This window comes from Scleropages formosus, chromosome 17 (assembly GCF_900964775.1).
Source record: "Scleropages formosus chromosome 17, fSclFor1.1, whole genome shotgun sequence".
In the NCBI taxonomy this organism is placed as follows: Eukaryota; Metazoa; Chordata; class Actinopteri; order Osteoglossiformes; family Osteoglossidae; genus Scleropages; species Scleropages formosus.
The window spans coordinates 22136127-22159902 of NC_041822.1; the positions used below are offsets into that span (position 1 = coordinate 22136127).

At 42.9% G+C, this 23776-nt stretch overlaps 1 protein-coding gene across 2 annotated transcripts; it reads left to right on the forward strand.

The window, feature by feature from the left end:
• The first annotated feature begins 8802 nt into the window (after window positions 1–8802).
• LOC108938142 (LIM domain transcription factor LMO4.1-like) lies at window positions 8803–19974 on the forward strand. 2 transcript variants are annotated; one of them, XM_018758499.2, is made up of 5 exons: window positions 8803–9244; window positions 15674–15895; window positions 18638–18734; window positions 19186–19344; window positions 19780–19974. In XM_018758499.2, the coding sequence occupies exons 2-5, from the start codon at window positions 15681–15683 to the stop codon at window positions 19786–19788; spliced, it is 480 nt and encodes a 159-aa protein (XP_018614015.1). In that variant the 5' UTR covers window positions 8803–9244; window positions 15674–15680; the 3' UTR covers window positions 19789–19974. The 2 variants fall into 2 exon arrangements, with proteins under 2 accessions (XP_018614015.1, XP_018614016.1); XM_018758500.2 differs by lacking the exon at window positions 8803–9244 and adding an exon at window positions 9261–9457.
• Window positions 19975–23776: the final 3802 nt, after the last annotated feature.

The following is a 23776-nucleotide window of genomic DNA, read 5'->3' on the forward strand; positions in this document are numbered from 1 at the left end:
CTTAACCCTGAACTGATACGATAAAAATGACTCACCTATATAAATGTACAAACCACAGTAAGTAATTTATTGTACAAACTTCATACTGTAAACTGCTTTGGAAAAAAAGTCAAATTAATAAATAAGTCTAATAAATCTGTAATAGTGGTGGAATATGTCTTTATATTAGTTGGTTTTAATGATTTTATTGCTTTATTCTTGAATTTATCAGTGGCATGACAGTTTTTAGGATTTATTTATTGAATAAAGATTTTAATTGTCGGAAATGATGAATGGAGAAATTTTTACCTGTCGAGTCGCACAGTGTGTGGAACCAGACGCCTTTGGTGGGCTGGTAATCCATTCTGATCCATTAGAAGAAAAAGAAAAAAATTGTTATGGAACATAAAGAACATTTCAGCCATCAAGTAGCATGACTGTTACAACTTGTTTGAGGTTAAAAAAAAAAGATAATGATAATGATAAGAATATTAAAACAATTTCACACTCTCTGTGCATAAACTAAAACGATGATATTATGTATCATAATTTAGTATAAATTAAGGTAGTGTTTCTTGACCCTGATTCTGACAGGCTGGTGTAAATGGAGGTTCTTTGGGCCTCTTCACTAGTTTATAAACCAGGTTTATATTTGTGAAAAAAGTTTGATCAGGCAAATAATTACCATGGTGTATAAATGGGTAAATAATAGTAGGTAGCTTAACGGTGTAAGGTAAATGTGAGCACCGTACAGTGCAAGTCTCATTGCTTTTGAACAATGCCCGTTTTGTTTAGTTTGACTCGGACAATCGGGCACTTGCAGCCCTGGTCGTGAACGGTCTACATTCCCACAATGGTTCGGTCAACAGCGGTCCTCCGTTGCTATGCACATCGCTGCTCTGAGCTGCTGCGGGAAATTGTAGCCTCAGTCTTCAGGACGCAGGGCTTCGGCCGTCGCCGTGGAGACCAGTTTGCCATCTGCCGCGGTCGTCCGTCGCAGCTGCTCCTGTGTGAGGTGTATTTGCCCCGAGTTTACCGTGTTTCCCCAAAGAGTGGGCCTTTGCCATGCCAGGGTGATTTATGGGGTGTACCTGGGAGATGGATGCTCTTCTCAGGGTCATTGTGCATTTGGGACGGTATCCCAGGAACCCGACTCAGAAATGACCTCGAGTGTCTGACGCAGCCGTGGAAAATGTTCAGGAGCTTGGCTGTCACCAATATACGTGGTAAGAGACATAGTATTACCCTGTTATCATTGCTCCACCAGTCAGATAGGCCACGTCTGCTACATGTCGTTTTGCTCATTCAGTCACCTCTACTACTCAAAATCATAAACATTTTCATGGTTCAAGATCTTACAGTCCAAAACGTACATCAGACAGATGACACAGAGTAAAACCAACTGTAAGAAATCAGCCGCCCCATTTCTGGAGGAAGGCCAATGAACACACAGCACAAATTTTATAAAGGTACCTCACTGTGCAGGTTTTACTGTATGTCATTTGTTCAACGTGTCAAAGCATGTCCCGTGTGTCTCCCCTTGTGTTTCCACTGACTTCCTGTAGTTACCATATCAAGCTCAATGCTGGTTATGGCCTACAACAGCGTCAAAAGATCTGCTCCCCGATACCTGCAGGACCTGATCACTCCCTAAACTTCAGCAAGAGCACTAAGCTCCTCCACCTTGGTCCACTTGGTGGTCAAAATCCATTGGTTCTCAGTTTTTGTGGAATGAATTTCCTCTGTCTTTCAGAGCTGCTGAATCCCTCCCAGGATTCATGCTTTCAAAAGCAATATCATTCAGAGCCACTTCTCTCCTGATCTCCTGACAGCTACATGAATGAGTCCAACACCATTTGCTATGATTATCTATGTATTTCATATCTGAATGTCACTTCTGTAGGCAGCCACTTGAGGGATGCGAACTAGCAATATGGTGGTATCTAACAAACGGAATGTGCCTCAATAATCAAGTGACTGTGTCTAATATTCTTTTAATGTGGATTGTGCATCTTCTAAATGAATAAATGCAAATTTGAATGTAACTATACATGAGCTCCAGGGCCCTCAACCTCTAGAACAGGTCAGCTGTCCCTCAAAAGGCCAACAGCCGCTCAGCGGAGGGGGGCAGGAAACTGAGTTCCGAATAGGAAAACACAAAGGTTTTGTTATGGCGTCACTGTCCGTGCACAGAAGTGTCTGCTGGCCTGGAAAGCCAGACAGGAAGGGCCAGGTGCAGCGAAGGTCCTTCCTCGCAAAAAGCTGTGACTTTCACCATCCACATGACAGAGGAACAGGAAGTGTGTTGGAAACCAGTGGGGATCTGGAGCACCAGAGGTGGGCTTGGCAAGAAAAAAACACACATGCCCAGATGTTACATTTTATCAGAGCAAAAACAGTAGAATAAAATTTGTATCATTTTGACTTTTGATTTCTTCTAGGAGTTCAATGAAATGCCACACATGGGGCAAAAATCAGAGCCCATTCAAGATCTAATTAGTACATATTTACACAACTGCTGTGTGTTGTGCACCTTAGTTGATGGTTTCTTTGCAGGGAGCCTCATCTATGAGATTCAACTGTCACATTAACACACTGTTTGCTAGTTAAAGCCTCAAGGTAGCTCTCTGTCACACGGTCACAGCAGCACCAAAAACTCCCCTCCTTTGTCGCCTCCTCCTGGACACATTTATAATAGCATTATTGAAATTTAATTTCATATATCTGGGTGAACGTTCAAGTCTATACTGAAAAGGCCTGTAGGAGGTCATTCTTTTCATCACTTTACAGTTCTTTGTTTTTTGGCAAAATACTGCTAATAAGCTTCAAATATTATAATTTGGTATAAAACAGTGTTTCATGTATTGCAGAGCAGGCAGCGCAACGCTTGAAGTCATTGCCTTCGAGCCCAAAGGCTCCAGAAATGAATCCCATCTTCTGCTGTAGTAACACTGGGCAAGGTACTTACCATGAATTCACACACACAAAAAAAAAAAAAATCATCCAGGTGTAAATAGCTTTTGTAGAAATACGCTGGCTAAATGAATACATTTATATTAAAATTTATTTTCCAAAGTACAGTATAAACAGTTCCTTAGCTTATTTTATTATCACTCACAATAACAGCAGATTGTAGCAATAACCATTGTCCATGTCTCCTTTCCTTAGTTAAATAGAATTTCACACCCCGGGCATCCATCCAATTTAGCACTGAAGTTCCATTTTAATTTTAAATCATTTTTCCTTCAAATCATCCTTAAATGCTATTATTTTAAATATTTTACCTTTCCCAAGTGTGATCCTTTTATTCTTCACTTAAATATTGATTGTTTCAAGATCCTATTAAAGGTGAAAAGGGTTTGGCATAATTCACCTTTTTTCAGCTTTTATGTCAACAAAATTTGAATGTTCAGTGGGTGTCTACACTTTTGATACCTACTGCATGTAGTAGTTGAACATTATTGTATAAACTGGAATAATTATTCATTCCTTTACATTAAATTCACTCAACTGGGAAACCTGCGTTTACAGGTTTATAGCAACATAAAGAGTTCAGAAGCTGGGCAATAACTATGTAAAACCATGGTAAGTAAAACCACAATGTGTGCACATCCCTTCATTGCTCAGTTAGAGCGTCACGGAGCCATTGTGTTGAACGACCCCCTACCCCATTCTTTACTCGGGTATGTGGCGGTGCAGCAGGATGGGAAAGAGGGAACTACATCGGCCCCTCCTGTTATTAAATTTACGTTGTGAATTCTCAAAGATAAAAAAAAAAATTCTTTTTCTTTATTTAATCAATTTTTCTTTGCATTTTATTCATCCTTTTATTTTCTTAAATTTCTGCCTAGAGGAGTGACATTCAAATATCAAATACATAGATAATGATGGCAAATGGTGTTGGACTCACGTATGTAGCTGTCAGGAGATCAGGAGAGAAGTGGCTCTAAATGAGATAGCTTTTGAAAGCATGAACGCTGGGAGGGATTCAGCAGCCCTGAGGGATAGAGGAAATTCATTCCACCAAAACTGAGAAGCAATGTATTTTGACCACCAAGTGGCCCAAGGTGGAGGAGCTCAGTGCCCTTGTTAGGGTTTAGGGAGTGATCAGGTCCTGTATTTTTGCTCCCACAATAAGTGGAGGTGTTTGTGTTATGCAGCTCTCACTGCTTGATGCTTAGCGGTAAGCCTGATTTGGAGTTACAAACAAATTGAGTCACAAACAGAAATCCGGTCTCAGTTGTGTCGGAAAGCTGAGGACCCAGTGCACTTCCCGTCACCTGTTGAGGACAATGAGGACGCAGCATCATAGCACAAGAACCCCCTGCCCCCACCCCAACGTGGGTCCCTGTTTGGTCCTCCAAGGACATCCCAGAGCTGATTGCCTTATCAAGTGCCTCCTCTTCCTCCTCATTGACTTTATCTCTGATTTTCACACCCTCCCGCCATTGTGTCCCTCTCCCTCCCCAAGCACTCTTCCTCTTTGTCTCGGGCAGGGATATCGCTTTCACTGAACAATTGACGGTTGGGGTGGGGGGCCAGGATGAAAGGCCGGTGGTCAGCGAGAGCGTTGACCAGCGGGACACACAGGGACCCGCACACACACTCTCTCCCCTCGCTCGTCCACAGGCCGCAGCAGAGGGACAAGGGCTGTTTGAAGCTTTTGTATGGAGAGGATTTTAGTTAAATCACACACACCCTCCGCCTCCCACTAAACCAACTTTATTGTTATTGTAGAGAAAGCAGTTCGGGGGGTCACTGACCATACGATGCCCCCAGTTTCACAACTGGTGTCACTTCAGTCAGTGGAGGAAGTTGCATATGAATGAAGCCCCACGGCACTTTCCTCAGATGAAGTGTGTGTTCATCACACAGTGAAGGTAATGAGAGGAGGGACACAAGAGCGTGTGTGTACGTGTTCAGCAGCTGAACAGTGGTACTTTGAAGTATTGCAAACCATTCCAGAAAGCTGCTTCACTGCCCTTTATGGGACCGTAGTTTCAACAGGCTTTTATTATTATTATTATTATTATTATTGTTGTTCATTTGACAGACGTTTCAGCTAAGGTGACTTATAAGGTTTTTATTTATGACAAAGTAAAATAAAATTGAGAAGCTAACAGAACTGTCCATCCATAGTGAAAGATGGGAGCAACCCAACATCTCGGACCCAGCAATGTGGTCCCAGCATCCAGCATCGTGGATCTCTCCCACTCGGCCTTCTCCATCTCTCTTCCACCAAAAGTCGATGAAGTGCGTGTCGTTGGCACCTCAGGGGATCGTGGCGCTCTCCGCTGACCTCCTGACCTTGGGGAAGCCCCCTGTATCACAACACTTCATTCAGGGCCCTTCATCCTCAGCGGGAGGCCATACACATTTATCTTTCTGAAGAGGCAATAATTCCTTCAAATCCCGGGGTAAACAGTAGCACAGCAGCACCGATAGCTCACTGGGTCCGCCCCTCGGCACACTCTCTGTGTGGCCCGGGTCCATCCTTTGAGCAAACAGGTCGGGTCGGACAGCGGGGGAAAGATGTGCGCGTATGCGGAAAGGGGGTGAGTTCTGAAGCAGGATTAAGTGTTTCAAACTGATGGTGTCTGAAAGCCCCCCAGAGAGGACAATAAAAAAATATTAGCAACAGTTCTCAAAGGAGTTATACACAGATAATCAGGAGGCACACAATAATAACGTTATATCTATCTACCATTGTTTGCTTGCACTTGCTTCACATATTGCTCTAGTTCATCCATTACATAGTTTCAGAAAAACCTCAACATGAACTAAATAAAGTCATCAAGGATTCCAAAATATGTAGTAAATGATATACTAGTACTTCAGGTAAATCCCCAGGTTATGATCTATGAATCAGTCAAGATGTCATCATAATGTGACACTTAAGCCATCTGTCCACAACGTCTGGAATATTTAACTTCTTCCTTTAATGGTACTGGATAGCAAACATTATTATAATTATTATTATTTAGTAGTAAGGGGGTGCGGTGGCGCAGTGGGTTGGACCGCAGTCCTGCTCTCCGGTGGGTCTGGGGTTCAAGTCCCGCTTGGGGTGCCTTGCGGCGGACTGGCGTCCCGTCCTGGGTGTGTCCCCTCCCCCTCCGGCCTTACGCCCTGTGTTACCGGGTAGGCTCCGGTTCCCCGTGACCCCGTAAGGGACAAGCGGTTCTGAAAATGTGTGTGTGTGTGTGTATTTAGTAGTAGTATTAGTAGTACTAGTAGTACAGCAGTAGTATGAGGAGGCAGGGGATTGAATTGCTGCCATTGGACAAACAGGTTCAAATCCCCCCCCTCTAGATTTAGTGTCCTTGAGCAAGGTACTTACATTAAATTGCTCCCCTAAAATTACCCAGCTGTATTAATAGGTAAGTAGTTGTAAGTTGGAGAAAAGTGTCATGTAAATGCAGTAGAACTTTTTTTGGGCTCGTCCTTCTTTCTCCAGAAGGTGGCGCCAGAAGACATAAATTAGATCACAATTCAATTGTCCAAAAATTATTTCTTTCTGTGTCCAGCTGCAGGTATTGGTAAAAAAAAAAAAAAAAAAAAAAATGTTCCTCCCTGTGAGTTTCTGACCTGCAGTATATCAAAGTAAATAATTTTATAAACAATTGGGCTACATGTCGCTAATATAGGTTCATTCTATTAACTTGGGGAATTGCAGTGAGTGTAGACTAAATACAATATAAACGCAATACGATGCAAACAATCCCTGGTGACTAATCTCAAATTGTTATTTTTAACATAACTCACAGCTGGAGAAGTTGAGCAGCTGTATTTTTTTTTTTTGTCTCCGTGGGATGAAGAAATATAACCACCTTCCTTCGGACTTGTGTTGTCAGGGTTATTATGATGATGATCTTAAGTGGGAACTAATTGACAGTTGTGAGGCCTGTAAATTATACAAATGAGATACACATGTGCGTGAGGGTGGTGGGGGAGCACAATGGCTGCTGCCACTCAGCGCCCGGCTTGGCTCATGTGGGCCTCAAAGGGTCTCCAAACGCTTCCTTTGTGCCCCTTTGTCCCCACTGTTGTCTCAAGTTTTTTTATTATGTAAAAAGCAATTCTGCTCCTCTGAATGGAGTTTCCTGGTCCTGCGGCTCCGCCACCCAAACCATCCCTTGCATCTGGGGCCAGGGGCCTGAGCGTTTACATATTTATTACCCTTTAAAGGGTACTGGCGTGTCAACACGTCCGTACAGAACCGCCCATCCCTGCAAAGATCCATTTACAACCTGAATGGGGCAACCCATCAGGACAGGATATATTGTGTTAATTAATGTGCACTCATAGATCATGTTGGGACACTGAAAAGGTTCGAGACAGCAGTTTAATTTGTCTCGTGATAGTCTTTTTCACCCAGATTAATTTCACTGCCTTCGCTTCCCACTGGAGGAATGGGTATCGGAGGGCAGGTACTCGGCCAAAGAAAACACACAAGTCCTTAGTAAGTGATTTAGAGCTCTTGCATGTCTGATGATATACAAACAAAAGACATTTTCTTGCAGGTTTCTGAATACAGAATGTGCATTGGAGGACAGGAACCTGCTGTAGCCCAAGACAAATGCAATAAATGCAAGACTAATGAAACCAATAAATCTTAAAAACAGACAGGACCAACCAATTATGTCCAATATGTACACCTAATTAGCCACGCATGGCCTATAGGTACATCCAATTATATGCAAAGCCCTTAGTCCATGAAAAACGTCCCCGAGAAAGTTATTCATCGCATCTAATGTACTGTAGGCCCAAGGCTGTTTGTACATTTTTCTCTCTTTTGGTCTGAAAAAGATTGTAAAATAGGTCTAATGTTGGCTGGATAAGCCCGGATAATGAAAAGAAAGCAGAAGAGTGCATCATTTAAAAAGTCATTCAAGCATACCCACATTTTCCTGCAGAAAAAAAAAGGAGCAATAAAAAAAAAAAAGTTTAAAACTCCCCTTAACACTCCAGCAAAACAGCTCCTGAATTGTAGTATATTGGACAATTACAGAACAAAAATTGGAGCTGCATGGATTTTTTCCAGTGCCATTTCAGTCACAACCACATAATAGAGGTAAAAACATTGTGAAAGGAAAATCTCAATAGAAGGAAAAAGACACACCAGTCAATCACATGCTGATAGTCTTAATTAAGACTAAGTATTTCACTAACAATTCAGCACAAGGACTGTTAGAGAAAGACACTGTGTAGAATTAACAAATACAGACCAGGATGTAGTCATAGGGTGGGTAGTGGATAGCAGCGCTGCATTCTAACCTCACACACACAGATCTTGTAAATTCAAATCCCACTTCTGCTATAATAGCCTTAGTCACTTACCCTGCTAAGTAAAGAGGTAAAGATCTTAAGGTTGAAAGTCACCTTTGGTAAGAAGGCAGATTAATAGTCCTTTTAAATACAAACAACTTTTTATAATTATACCCTAGTTTGGTTTTGCAAATTTTCTTTTTAGCACTGGTTTTATGTAAAATATTTCACACTTATTTGTAGAACTGAGCAATGATGAAAGTATGGAGCTCTGGAAGGTGACCCTCAGACTGACCCTTTCTCCAGGGCCCATTAATGAGGGGCAAGAGTGAGCCGTACGTCCTCAAACAGGCATCAATCACTGTCAGATGCCACGCCCCGCTTGACGTCACGCCACAGGAGTCTTTAAAGATCTCCGATATCCAACAGCACCCCCTGGACAGATGCTACGCCCCTTAAGTTGACGTCGCGTAGGAGCCTTTAAAAGATCCGGAATCATAGAACGCCACGCCCATTATCGTGACATCACGCAGAAACCTTTAAAAGCTCCGGTCTTTAACGGCTCTTACAGACGATGGGCACCGCTGCTGATTAGAGTGGAAGGGAAAGATGAAACGGGGAATAACGCCAGCTTAATTTGCACTCCTCCTCAGTATTCATAGACAGTTATACTGGTGTACTAGTATAATTTATAAACACCAGTACCGAACGTTAATGCATGTTTTAATTCAGTTTAGGTGAAAGAGGGTAGCTCGTCGGCTAGTTCACTCTTTGAAGTTCGGCACAGTTCGTCGAGGTTCTTTTGAGGCTCGGGAAACGGTGCGCAGAAAAGTCGTTAAAAGTCAGAGTTGTACCGCGCTCAGAGTTGACCACATAACGAATTAACAGGTCACTTCCCTCAAGCACACGGCGAAAGTGAACGCCGGCCGCTTCGGGGGATTTTTGTGGCCGTCAGAAGTGCTCGGTGACAGAAGTTTGGGACGTGCGAGCGCCGGCCGAGGTGAGTCACTGAGTGTTGTTCGCTCAAGGGCGCGCGCGGGCGTCTCTCCCTTGGCTTTCCCGCCGTCGCGGCGCTTCCTGAACTTGGTTAATCTCGGCTAACATTTCACACTTAACTTCTAATATTTAATTAGCTTTAGTTGAACGTTTTAATGACGATGTGTGACAGCGGAGGTGGTTGCGGTGGTCCGAGCTCCGGCACTCCATGACTGAGGTATATCCCGCCGTCGCGCCGCCCCCACCGACTCACTCTCGTCTCGCCCGAGCGGTAGCGGAGTTGGACCCCGGGCGGCAGTGATCGTGAGCGGCTCACCGCTAAGCTAACGAAGCGCCGCTGCGCCTGCTGCGGTCTCGGTGCGGTACAGTGAGTGAAACGGCTGAGTTCCAGATCGAGTTTGCACGCAGTTTACGCCGTTTCGTTCTGGAACCATAGTCACAACAGCGCCGCGCTGGGTTGTGAGCTTCGCGCAGGCCTTCGAAAGGTGTTTTTAAACTGGAATACAAGTTACTTTTTAAACAAACATACCAGCAGGTAGCGGAGGGCTTAGTCGCATTGCACTCATTCAAACTGGTCGTAGGATCGGATGACAAGTTCCTACCGTAGCGCATATACTGTACATACCTTGCTCCAATAAAAATATCTCGCTGTTTAAATGAGTGAATTATTGTATATTAGTGCAGGAAATTAATAATCAACTAAATCGTGATGTAACTGCATAATAATGCAAACAGGGTGAAATCTGAATGGGTTACTTTCCATATCTTTAATAAACTGTGGTATTGTTGTAAAATTTACTGTAATGTCCATATGATTAATACTGAACAACTTTGGATGTGAAACTGATTTTGTAACACTTGATTTCATATATTTTCAGATATAAGGACTTGGTCCTATGTTACTGTCAGAAATGTTAAAATTAACATTAAAAACCTAAGTTGTCAGTACATTTAACTGCCATTGTTGGATTTACATGAGTCTTACAACTGTAATTCAGTGTAAGGACCTAGTTAAATACTACAACAATGGTGGGATTCAGACAAAAATCTGAAAGATGTTGCTCTGAATCAAGTTAATGCCTCAAACCACTCTGCCACCCGCTGTCCTAAGTTATTGCTTTTAATCACTGAGAACAACGTTTAGTCTACAATCTTTGTTAGATTTGCTTCACGTTTGGTCCTGATCACTGTTTCATACCTTCAGACTTTGCCTAAAGTTTTAAAAGTACTACATTTACAGAGTATAGTGCTAATGTTTAACCAGCCTTTGTAGTGCTTTAAAGAATGTAAAGCTCATAACCATTGTGCACTAATCCATTTAACAAGGACACCTTTCCCACTGCTTGTTGAATGGGAGCTGGTAAGATACTTTTGAAAGTTTGATTTGAACTCCAGGGCTCTCACTGAAATACTTTGAGATCTGAAAGTGGGTTGGTTTTTTTTAAACGATGGATTACTTTCCACTTGAGATGGGAGCTCACACTTTCAGACACTTGATATAATTAGAATTTTCCAATAAAGCAGCCTGACAAACTTCTGTAGTTCCTGTAAGCTGTCAAATACAATATTACATTTATTCATTTAGTTGACTTTTCTCCAACATGACTTGCATTAATCTGTTTACAAGTATTTACTCACTTATGCAGCTGGGTCATTCTTACAGGTGCAATTTTGGGTCAGTACCTTGCTCAAGGGTGTCGGAGGTGATTCAAACCTGTGACCTTTGGGTCCAAAGACAGCATCTCTACCATCTGTCCCTATGATTATTATGAGGTAGTTTGTAACACCATGTTGAACTCCCTACTGTTCACCTGTCAGCTTGGAACATATCTTTGGACTAAGGGAAGAAACCAGAGCACCGGGAAAAAAAAAACTCACTAGGACATGCGGGGGGGGGGGGTGCATGCGCATGTAAACTCCCCACAGGCTCAGCCAGGTTCAAATCAGTGACCGAATGCACAGCTCAGAAGCTATGAGGCAGCAGCATTACCCACTGTAAACCGCCTGAACACACACACCCCCACACACAGAAACCACTTATCCTGAGCGGGGTCATGGCAAGCCAGGTCCTAACCTGGGAACACAGGGTGTATGTAAGGCTGGAGGGGGAGGGGATGTCGGTCCATTACAAGGTACCCCGAGTGGGACTCGAACCCCAGACCCATCAGAAAGCAGGACCTGGCCAAGCCCGCTCCGCCTCCGTGCCCCCTCACTCAGTGTCCTGAAAAGAAATCTGGAAATTATGAAAATAAAATTCTCAAAGCTTGAATACATACAAAATACTTTTGCCACCATTTTATCAGTTTGGCTGGTGTTTTTTTTCTATTTCAGTTGGCAGATTAAGTTTCAAAACCCTTTTATGATTACTCTAAGGGACTTGTCTGCTCTGAATGTTTACACACACATTCCAGAACAACCACTGGAAACTGCATCGTTTTGGTATCGTACCCCTGCAGCATGTGGGTTCCGATTGGTTGATCGACAGCAAAACTTGCTCTCCCTTGTGGTATTAAGAGGTACAAATTTACATGGGTGGAAATTCTTTTCCTTCAGGTCATAAGGTCTGTGTGCATAGATCAAAACTTCTCAAATGTTTTGAGATTTTGATTGGCTTTCCAATAGTCTTGTGTACTGCTTTATGGTGAGTAGCTGTGGTGAGTTCTTATTTAAACACCGATACAAATTCAGCTCCTCTGACTGGGTTCCCAAGCCATACTTAAGTGGTGTTTGTTTGAAGAAGTTAGTTTCGTTTCAGTTTCAATAGATGTTTGTCATTTGACCACTACCACTTACAGATGTTGCTAGGCTAATGCAGCTTGTTTATTGTACACTTTCGGGTTTTGTTTTGGATGGCTGTCACGTTATGCTTTGTTGAAGACAAATGGCTCAAATCTTTTTCTTCCCCTCCAAACTCTGCTGTCAAGATGGCCAGGGGTGCTAATACAGTAATGTTTTGAGCAACTTGTAGCTCACTGTCATCACTTGAATGAATGTCCCATATGTGTCAGCAAATTGCCCAATGTGCCAGTACACTGGGTAGACAAACTTATTCCTGCATCCTTGTCCTCAACATTGGACAAGCAGTTGATAGTCCACCCTGGCTTGGATACCCTTCAAGCCATCTTATTCAAAGATAGAATTTTTACCCCTCATGTTAATTTTGGCATTTCTTGGTACCTTGGACTTGATTTGCAATGTCAAGTATTTTGCTGTCTTGCCCAGGTACTGTGAGGTACCAGCTCTGAGGGTTGTGACAAACACCAGGTTTGTCTACTGTAGATGGAGGGTAATGTGCTGTTACTCAGATGTTTTGTTTGCTTGCAGCTACACCAGTACTTTCCTGAAGGTGTGTAGACAGCAGGGTTTGAAGCAGCTCTGGAGCAATGTGTTTCCCTTCCTCCAAATGGTATGCTCCACAAAGTATGTAGCTTTTGCAAAGTTTAAAAATGGGTGAAGTGTATTGTGTTGTGAAGACTGTAGGGACTGAGTCCAGTGAGTCTCGGACTGTACACTGGTAGTTTCCAGCTTGCGACCACCCTGTAATGGTGTGTAGCCTATAACTTGACAGTTCTCTCAAAATTGACTTATGTCAGTTCTTCCCCCCCCCCCACTAAGCTAGATCTAGTGATTTACACTTCTGTACAACTCAGTGTTCACAGTATCAGTTCAGGGTAAGTTCCTTTATCTTTGCTTCTGCTGCAGAAGCAGGGATTTTAACTGCTCTGGCCACTTCGTTGTCTGTTGCAAAGTGATTAAAAACCTGATCATACATCTGTGCTTTTCACTTTGCCCATCTGACCGATATCATGAGAACAGGTGCAGCCAACAGTTTCTGTCCCCTGCCAGGTCCACACTGATTATTTGAGATGTTCTGCTCTCTTCAAACACCCCATACAGATTGCTCCTCTGGCGTTCCTGTTTTAGCCTGCACTGCTCCCATTTCAGACAGGGCTGGCTTCACACCCTGTCCAACACAGGGCAGTTTCTGCAGCTGCCGTTTGCGCGTCTGTTACACACTTGTCAGATATTAACTGTAACCTCCTTGGTTGCTAAGATCTCCGTGTGTGTGTGTACTAAGACAGCCTTAGGTACGAATGGCTTGTAGTGGTTTTTAGAAAGGATGAGGGTGTACAATTAAAAATGTATGCTCCCATACAGTGTGTGTATTCTGTATAACAGGCTGCTTCTATCAGATGTTTTTGGACAGAGGCACACATGGAGTCTTAGACTTAAGCAGTTATCAGTGATGTAAATTGGTATATTTTGTCTAATCTATTTAAATTTGTTACCCTAGAAAAAATTTACACTAATAGTTACAAGTAGATTCTCTTGCATCAAACATTTTAGTAGTGCTATGCAGCACCTTTAATGGGAAAGTGTCTGCGTGCTTCACGGAGTGAAAGTCATAGGTAATGACCTTGTGAATTTTATGTCAAATATCCGTGGACCAAATTGTCTACGTAACACTGCGGAAGCTCGAAAAGGCAATGGAAACTGCTCTACAGGCGGAGAGATGCATTGAAAAGATATGTGGAAAAGATAAGTTTGGATCATATTCCTCATCTTTTGGTCCAGAAGAAATGTTGATTGTACTCTCTTATGCTGGGATTTTGTGTAACAGTATGATTCTGTGGTACGTATGCCTGTTATGTGACAGATGGGTATGTATGAACTGTAGACTGAAGGATTAGGTGTCCTCTGAGGGCTGCTTTTCATACTGCAGTACTTCTAAGGTAACTGACCTTGGCTGTTGGTGGCCACTCTGTCTTTGCAAGTTACCACATTACCCAAGCTGCAGAGATGCTTCATAGTGTTGGTGGTATCAACTTCTGTGCACCAAAAAGAAATGAGTCTCTCAACACTTGGATGTTTTTACCTATACCTACATTCTGGTGTTGTATTTAAGGGTGTTTATGTAAATGTTTGTTTGTGCTTTGGATTCCAGGCAAGGTAATGCTGTGTGTGAGAGAAAAGGAAAACTTATACCAATCAGAGCAGCTGAGCTCCTGTTCCATCCAGTAATTGCATTTTCAGGTCATTAATCCAATAAAACTTGTCCATGCAGGCTTATTTCTACTTCGTAACATCAAATTAACCTGGTCCAGGTTGAGAGGAGGTAAATAAGTAGTTAAAAATGTAAAGAAGCCATTCTCTTTTCGCTCTAGCGAAACCCAATATCTCGGCCTCAGTGTTTCTTCCTCATTCTTCAAAGCCATGTGACTCCTACAGCATGACTGGAGCCTGTCGAAGGAGGAGTGGTGACCAGGAGGGTCACATGGTCTCTGCCTCATTCTTTCTGACTGCAATTATTTGCACTATTTCCTACCTTCTCCCTTCCCTCCTGTAAGTCCATGTGTCAAGGTAATGCATTTGACTGATTTCACTGTGGTAATTAACAACTCAAGGTGTCTGGTTTCAAACTGGAGACGGGGCTTAACAGTGAGGCAGGAGGGCCAGTGATCTCACAGGGCCTGTAAATTAGCTGCTTCCGAAGGTTGTGTGTTTCAGGAGTTCAATCCTTGCTCGCTGGTGGCTCTGAGACGCATGAACTTGGAGACTTGTCATTAACCTAGGCGTGGGAAGGCACTCCGCCAGCTCTGGGTCTGGGTGAGAAGGCTGAAACGGTTCCCTGAAAGTGCTCCCTCTCCCTTTTGTAGAGTCAGAGTTTAGAATCTTCCTGCTCTGGTATAAACCCTGGTGACTCATGTGAACCACCTTAATAGTAACCTTTGACCTGTCTATCAGTTTTCTGGTGTGTCTAGAATGGCCTACAGAGCAAATGATTCAACATCCAATGTGTCAGCTTGGTTTCCTCTCTAGGGCAAATTTGGTTCAGTATGTTTATTGCTTGGGTTTCTTGCTTTGAACTTGAATTCCTTATGCTTTAATAAAATAGTAAGTAGAAATTACTCTGATTCCAATTTGTGTACCCTCAAGTTCTGAAGTTGGAGCTTGTGGGGGTCCATTTTTCCAGAGTGGTGCATTTGATGTGCAAAGTTCAAAATGGCAGTGATGTGTCAAAAGGAACCATAAAAGTTGTGCTTCAGCACAGTCTTATTTGGAGGTCGTCATGAATTTCTTTCCATTCTTATTCTAATGGATAAGATCCTTTTATGCTTTGAATAATGTAGACAAGTGTAACTGTTCAGTTCCTGTGTTCTGCTTTGGAACTGAATTCCATGCTTTGTTTCTATGCTGGGGTGTTTGTTCATGAACAGTGGAATGATTGGGTGATGCTGTGGACCAGGGAGAATGGTGCTGAACTTGGACGAGTCCCCAGTGAGGCTGTGTGCTGTGCAGCACTATGGACCCAGTGAGAGAACTGGGTTCTTAGCCACAGCCTGTTCTATTCCACCTGGCTTTTGGGTCCTTCCAGTAGTCATGTATGTGTGTTGGTCAAAGTGACAGCTCTGCTTGTGTGGTATCCCTTCAGGTCAGCCATGGTGAACAACCAGGCGACGGGCAGCGGAGCAGCCCCCCGGGCGTGTGCGGGCTGCGGGGGCCGCATTGCAGACCGCTTCCTGCTCTTCTCCATGGAGCGCTACTGGCACACGCGATGCCTCAAGTGTTCCTGCTGCCAGGCCCAGCTAGGTGACATTGGCACCACCTGCTTCAGTAAGGGTGGCATGATCCTGTGTCGGAACGACTACATCAGGTGAGTTGGATTTTTTTAAAGTGTAACTAATCATTGAGAACAGCTTCACTGAACCTCGAGTCCCTTGTTTCATTTGACTGGAAGCTTATTTTTTTGTAGGTGAGTATGTCATGAATTGACACTGAATTGTAACCTGTCAGTTGAACTCCATGAATTGGACCTTCTTTGTACTTGAATTGTCTAATCTTGTGTTTACTGCTTAGTGTCAAACACATGAGAAAATTACATTGTCTAATTGCTGTTTAAATGTTGCCTTAGAGGTAACAAGGTTATTGCACCTCCCCCTTATCAGTGTAATGTGATCTTGTTAGTTATTCTTGTAGTCTTTGTTTGTGGGGGGAATGCTTTGTTTCTGTATAACTGCCCCAAAATGTCCTTTTGCAAATCAAATGGCTTAATGCTTGCTGTGGCCCATTTTTCTTTGGTTACCTGCTGCTGTTTTAATTCATTGTTAAACTTAGACAGATGCATCAGTTTGGAAATGAATGAGCAGAACACAAACTCTGAACAACTCTAGGCATTAGCTAATCTTTTTTTTTGCAAGTTTTCTATGCTGTATTTCATAGGTGTAGCAGGTAAAAGCAGTTAGGACCACCCTGAAATTGAAGGGGGTGTGCTTCCTGCTGCTGCAGTACACTTGAACAAAATTAGTAAGTTAAGCATTGTAAGTTACTTTGGAGAAAAGCATTGAATAAATGAGGCAAACCCAACTCAAAGCCTTTGTGCGTTGACTTGCTTTCCACCAAGCTTGTTTTGACCTACAACGCAGCAGGACTCCTTGCTGTCACTCCACATGGTTATGATTACTTGTGCAAACCTGCTTCAATTACACAAGAACATTCTAAAGCTGTCATTAGTTGTAATGAATGTGTTCCTTTTTTCCTGTATGACCCAGCAGTGTTAAAGTGGCTGAGTAGTTCATACCTCTCCAAGCCAGGAGATTATGTAAGTGTGCAGCTTGTGGGTGCTCAAAAAGTCAGAGAGGTAATGAAGCGCCATACTCTGAAAGGAACCACTGTCCTTATAAAATTATTGCAGTCTTAAAAGTTGTGGGTTTGCATGTAACATGGAGCTTCTACCACATCTCTGGAACAGAATGTCAGAGTAATGGTAATCTATCTTTTACTTGGAATTGTGCCCTAGGAGGGAAACGCCTATTATCCTATTTTCCCACATTTATGTGTGTGAGAGAGAACTGAGGCTTAAATAGGGCTGTTTGGCCTTAAATGCTGTGGATGTCACCATGTTGCTATTGACTTTCACTTTTGAAAAGTAAAATTTGTACCTTAGCTTGGATCCTTTGTGGGTTTGTGTGTATAGGGCTAAAACTGATTGTACATAGTTCAGTGTGTAGGTGTGTTTTTTGAGGAGTTTGAAGGTGATGTTTGTGGCGCTTCAGGCTAGACATCCAGCATCTGTCTCTGGGACTGCCATACAGACTGGTATTTTGGCTTTGCCAGGGCACTGGGGCCTCCATGTTCCTCTCTGCTCTCCAGAACAAACAGCTGCATGGAGCAGAGCAGAGATGTGGGGCTCAGTGGGCACTGGTCACTGGAAAAACATGTGCTAGATCCTGGTGTGGTCCAAGGCAGGCAAAATAGATGAATTTTTTTTTAATGCTTCAGACTTCTATTTATTCAGTTAGCTGACATTTTACTCCAGTAGTGACTTATTTGCCCATTTATACATCTGGGTAACTTTAATGTATCAAGGTAAGTACCTTCATCAAGGGTTCTATAGTAGGAGTGGGATTAATCCTGGTTTTTTGAGTGGAAGGTAGCGAACCACTATGCCACCAGCTTAACTATTATTGTATTGAAGTGGGAGCAATATTTCTTAATTTTAGGGTGGGGAACCACTTGGGTTCGTGCAATCTGCCATTTGGTCCCTATGGATTCTAGTAGTTTTTTTTTTTTAAAAAAAAAGCTGATTTGGAATTATAACTGTTTATAGATATGAAGATAATGGATCAGACAGCTGAACTCTGATTGGAAATGTCATGGGGCATCCCTCCTAACATCTGTATTTTTAAACATTGAGCTTAAGCCCCAGGAAAAGGACAGTCTTTACCACACTTCCCTCGGTATCTCGTATATGTAAATGGCAGAGTATTAAATATGTATAATACAGTTAATCAAAAGGGCATAGCTTCACTGCCAAATTGCCCACCATGGAGGCTGGAGTCCGATAAAAGGACAAACATTAATTAGGGGGAACAGAGTTTCTCTCTGGCGTCTCTTATTGAATTACTGTTTGAATTAAGATCAAAAATTCATTACTGTGTGCAGAGCTGGGACCAGTGAGGAGGGAGGTGTCGGTAGTGTGGTTCATGTTGGTTCCACATTTGAGCAACTGAGTGGAGGATGTTAAGCAGATTTCATGTTAACACATCCCTGGAGGTGTTCAACCAAACCAGAGGAACAGCTTGTCAACCCCATTTTTACCATTGTCATTAAACCAAAACTATACTAATGTTCTATATAAACTTTAAGTTCTGGTCTGTGGTGCTAGTCCTGAAGCTTTTTTGGCATGGTGCTTTATGAAGGACTCTTAGAATCTTTAATACCCTTATAGTATAGGCTTTTTTTTTAAAAACCTGGGTGGGATAATGAACATAAGCTTGGTATCACACTAGCAGCTTCTCACCCAGGACTCACACCTTCTGTCTGGTTCATGAGCCTGTGTCACCTGGAACTTGACTGTCAAGGGTAGATGATCAGGGGTGTATTGTGTTCTCTGCAGGCTGTTTGGACACACAGGGGCCTGCAGTGCTTGCGGTCAGTCCATCCCTGCTAGCGAGATGGTGATGCGGGCACAAGGCAACGTGTACCACCTCAAGGTGAGCCTCCACCCCCTCCATAGGTGTCCACCTGCAGGGAAATGTTTTCTGTTCCAGAGGCAGTTGAATTAATTCTTGACCTCTCCATATTGGCACATTCCTAGAGCATGGAAATTATTGTGGAATGTGTAATTGTAGATGTTTGCTCACATGTATCTACAGTTGCTGATTAAAAATGCAGTTGGGACTAGATGTTTAACTCATTGTAAATCCTCATTTAAAATTACTGTGTGTTTAAAAACACTTATTTGGTGCCAATTGCAGACAGATTCATCCTGTAAACATATAGCATCACGTTTTTGATGATCAACAGCACTCTGGAATACCAGCGATAAGCTGTAAAGACTGAGTTGAATGTCCAAACCATCAACATGCAGAAGAAATGATTCTGCAAGTGTTTGTAGTCTCTCAGCCCTGTGGTCCTCACTGCTCTTCCCCTTCTCTATCCCAGTGTTTCACATGTGCCACCTGTAGAAACAGACTGGTGCCAGGCGATCGCTTCCACTATGTCAATGGCACCATCTTCTGTGAGCATGACCGCCCCGGAGGTGCACTCATGAGTGGACACCTGCCCCCCCTGCAGGGCAACACAGTGCTGCCTGACCAGAAGGTTAGGAACAGCTTCACTTATGAGCCCACATTGTTCCCCAGCAGCATCCTGCCATTCTCATCATCCAGTTGCTTAGGAAAGGCCCTAACAACAAAAAATTCCAATCTAGAAAAACTAGAGCTGGATTTTCTGAAGCAATTGAGTTATCAAGGGTAAAATAGAAGTGTCTCTACTAGGTTCTTCCAGTTGCATTTAAGAAAAAATGTCTTCTAGAACATACTACATGCCTGTATAGTTGAACTTGCTTTACTGAGGTGATTCTGCATTAACTTGAATTTAAACAATCTCCTCTGGGGACTAAAACTGGTCATGTACTAGACAATTTTATTCATTTTCCTAGAGGAACTGCATCAGCTGGGTATTTTGTCCTGTCATCAAACTGCAGCAGTCTGACATGGGCCTCTGACCTCCCTCCCTTGCTTCTCTCGTGCTCAGGTGTGCTGAGAAGGCTGGATCCAGCAGCTGCAGCGTGCCTTCAACCCTTCTGCCAAAACACTGTCCCCCTTCTATGGACCCAGTTTCTGCTCCTGATGTCACTGTTGTATGTCCTCCTTTGCAGAACAGAACTGTTTCAAAGTCCTGAATTAAATTAAATGTACACACATGTATGTATTGGAATTAAACAACCTGCAGACCCATGGTTGTGTTGGCTGTCCTGGAGGGCCAGTGAATGATGGTGTTGAATGTCCTCCGAGGCAGCATATGTCCCTGGACCCAGCAGTAACACAACAGGCCTCAGATCATATATATAAGCCCCTCTACACTCTGACTCCAGAACCCACTGTCTAGGAATGACTGCCGAAATGGCAAGAGCACGCTTCACACAGCAACCATCTTTAAGAGGCTTGGACGAGGCCAGATGTGGAATCTGGGGGGGAAAAAAAAAAATCTTTTGTAGTTTGAGCTTTTGCTTTGAGCACATGTAAAAACACCTGGCTAATTGTAGTCAGTTCTGCTGTAATGCATGCTTTATATTTCAGAACAAGGTGAGAAAAGCATTTTACGTAAGATACTTCTGTGTGCATTTTGGAAATAATGCAACCCTATTATGAAAATTGTCAACACATTTTTAGCTTTGTGTTTAGTAGTTAAATGTTTGACCAAAGTAAGCAAGCACTGGTTATCAGAGGGCTTAGTTTGTGAAAGAAATACAAAAAAAGCAATACAAAAGCTGTTGGGTGTGCTGTGTTTTTATAGGCAATTACTGTAATGTGCTGTGTATCAAATCCTTCCCCCATTTTATTCTATTTCATAGTATGAAAGTCACATTACAGCAGAGCTGACTAATAGTAGGAATGATGCGCAGCAGTTACTGTAAGCTACTGTTATACTAAAAGTAGCAAAGGGGGAAGGGTAGTACGCTAAGCCACAGACACCCATGTTGCCAGTTTCTGACCAGTTACAAATTTCACTCAGGCTTAGTCTGTGGTGTGGTTACGTAGCTGGCGATGGGCAAGATGCACACTGAATGAACCTGCTGTGTAGAGTGCATGCTTTACCCCTTCTAGTTTGTGGCATTGGTAAACTTCACATTGAAGTGTGTTCCAGGTTTTGAGCGCAGTTGGGGCTGTGGATGGTGGAGCGGCTTCGAACTTATTCGTGCCGGCTGAGACATAAACAAGCTTTTCCTCTGCAGCTCATACCTTCAGCTTTTCACATTTTGTCATTGACTTTGACTCCGTAAATGACAAACACACACTTATCTGGGTGGAGGGAACATGGGGTTTAAGTTGGTGGGTGACCGCTGGTTCTGGAGAGTAGGTGGGGTTGTTAGATTCTCAGCTGCTTCTGGGGGGAAATGGGGGGCTGTAAATATTTTTTAATGGTATTGTGTGTTCTATTGTAGAATTATATTGCCTCAGTTTAGCATCCGGTTTTCCAGTGGATGTCTATTTAAGATGCTGTAAAACAACTTAATGAAAGTTACTTATTAAATGATAACTAAATCCATGCAACTGTGCGTGTCCTTGGGTATATTAAATGCCACCATTGTCTGACTGGAGGGGGTATTTGAAACATGGCCCTTCAGTGAGAGAAATCGAGCCTTTTTTTTTTTTTTTATGTTGCCGGTCACACTTGTGAGCACAGCAAACATGGCTGATTACCCACAGGAATGGAATTAAAAGGCTTGCGCTCTGACCATTACAGAAGCAATTAAATGTGAGCACTGTATCTCTCCTGACTTTGCACATGGGAGGCTGAACTTTGCTCCAATAGTGTGCTTGAATTTAATGATACATAATCAGTAAGCCTGGCTAATTAAAAAGGAGTGGCAACCTTCAGTTTGGTGTTTAAAAAAGTCTGATAAATTCATTGTTTACCAGTGCTTAAAAATTGCGACCCTGCCTGTTAAACTCTGTGGCAATAGAATTTCTTTCCACCTGTTCATATGCTGGGGGTGCGGTGGTGCAGTGGGTTGGACCACAGGTGTGTCCCCTCCCCCTCCGGCCTTACGCCCTGTGTTACCGGGTTGGCTCCGTGACCCTGTATGGGACAAGCGGTTCTGAAAATGTGTGTGTGTGTTCATATGCTGTGATTTTGCTCTTGATTGGAATTTCACATCTTCGATATTAAAAATTGTCTACATTTGGCATAAGTCTTGAGTCCATCATGGATGCTGAGAACCTTGGCTTGAAGTTGGGCAAAGGTTGCCTATCTTGTAGATGATTTTTTTTTTTTTTTTTTTCTCCTCTGCTTTCAGAACAGCTTCAGTCCTTCTCGGAATGTTGTCATATAAGTCCTCAACTGTACGAACTCGAATACTGCACCATGCTTAAAGAAGAAAACCCTCCAGTTCTCTGAGGGATGAAGGTGGAAATCTGCTTCACATACTGCATTCCAGAACTTACATGAAAGTTCAATGTTTCATGGGAGAGGCTGTTCAAGGCATTTGATTTCATCTTGGTATTCATGAAACCACTTCTGAATTTAACAGTGTTCATAGGTGGATCATCCTGAAATATGGGAACTTCATGAGGGAACAATGTTTGCCCCACAGGGTGCACTTGGTCTTCTAACATGGCCTCATGTTTCTTGGCCGTTACACAACCATGCTGAGCAATTATCAGACCTCATGACGCCCACGAGATGGCTGCCCATACCATTACAGATCCCCTGCCATGTTTAACAGATGGCAAACATTGTGGACTAAAGGCATCCTTTGGCTTTCTGTAAGCATAAACTTGGCTGGATGAAGGAACAAGGGTGAAACATGACTCAGACTCATTACTTTTTTTCATTGCTCATGGGTCCAGGTTTTGTGCTCTTTATACAGAGTTCTCTTTTTTGGTGCCCTTGGATAAAAGTCTGTAAATGGCAGCCCTACCATAAATTCCAGCTTTGTTAAGCTCACACCCTACAGTTTCTGTTGAGACTGTGTCACTGAGGTGCGGATTCAAGACTGGTAATTTTTGAGGCTGTACTTTTGTTGCATTTAGCAACTACCCTGTCAAGTGTCCATCTATCGCTATGGATGAGCTTCAACTTGCAACCAATGTGTTCAGCTGCTTTGCTATAGAGCAGCATTCTATCCTAGGTCTTCCCTGCCTCACATCCTATACTTCTCGGAGAGATTCCAGACTCCCATGACCCTGCCCCAGACAACTAGTTATTGATGGATGATCACTGATGTTACTATAAAACCCAGCATGACATCTTTCAAAGAAACACTGAAGGGTAAAACTGTTCTGCTTTGCTCAGGAGGTTCTCCCCATCTTCACTAAGATTATGAAGGGTGTTGAGTGAAGAGGTAGTTCACAGTTCTGCTATAACAGAAGCAGATTTCCAACCAAAGTGAAATAACCTTGCTCTAACCAATTCCGATTTTAATTATGTCCACATCCTAAAAGTTTCACAGAATGCTTTTTGATGACTAAGAATTTGAATTGCTGTCCTTGGAGACCCAAGTAGGTGTTGACTTTGAATCCCCGTGTCTTTGATTATGAGCTCAGCATCCAATACCCTTAAATCCCAGCATCTTAATCACCAGGGCCACACAAAGGGATCTCCCTTAATCTTTTCGGCATGTAAAGGAGATTTGTGGAGGCAACGGAGCCATCAGTACCACACCTTGACCTGCACTGACAGGGTAAGACCCGCGCCTTGTTTTAGATGCTGATACGGCATCAATTATTTATTCCACGTCTGACAGAGCTGCATCAGGCAAATTCATTAACGTATGCAAATGGGCATAATTGCAATTATCTCCATATCTTGATAAGGAAATAAAAAGCTCTGCACAATCTGAATCCCACAGCACATCGAGTTACACTTTGCATTCAAACCAATCAAGTCTCATCTGCATATTGCTAATTAGCTGAACTTATTCAGGTTCCAATTAGCAGGTCTCATAAATAGATTCACAGCTACAAAGCTTTCTTCTTCCCCAAAAGTTTGCAGGTATATAGATTTGTATGACAGGAGCTGCATACCA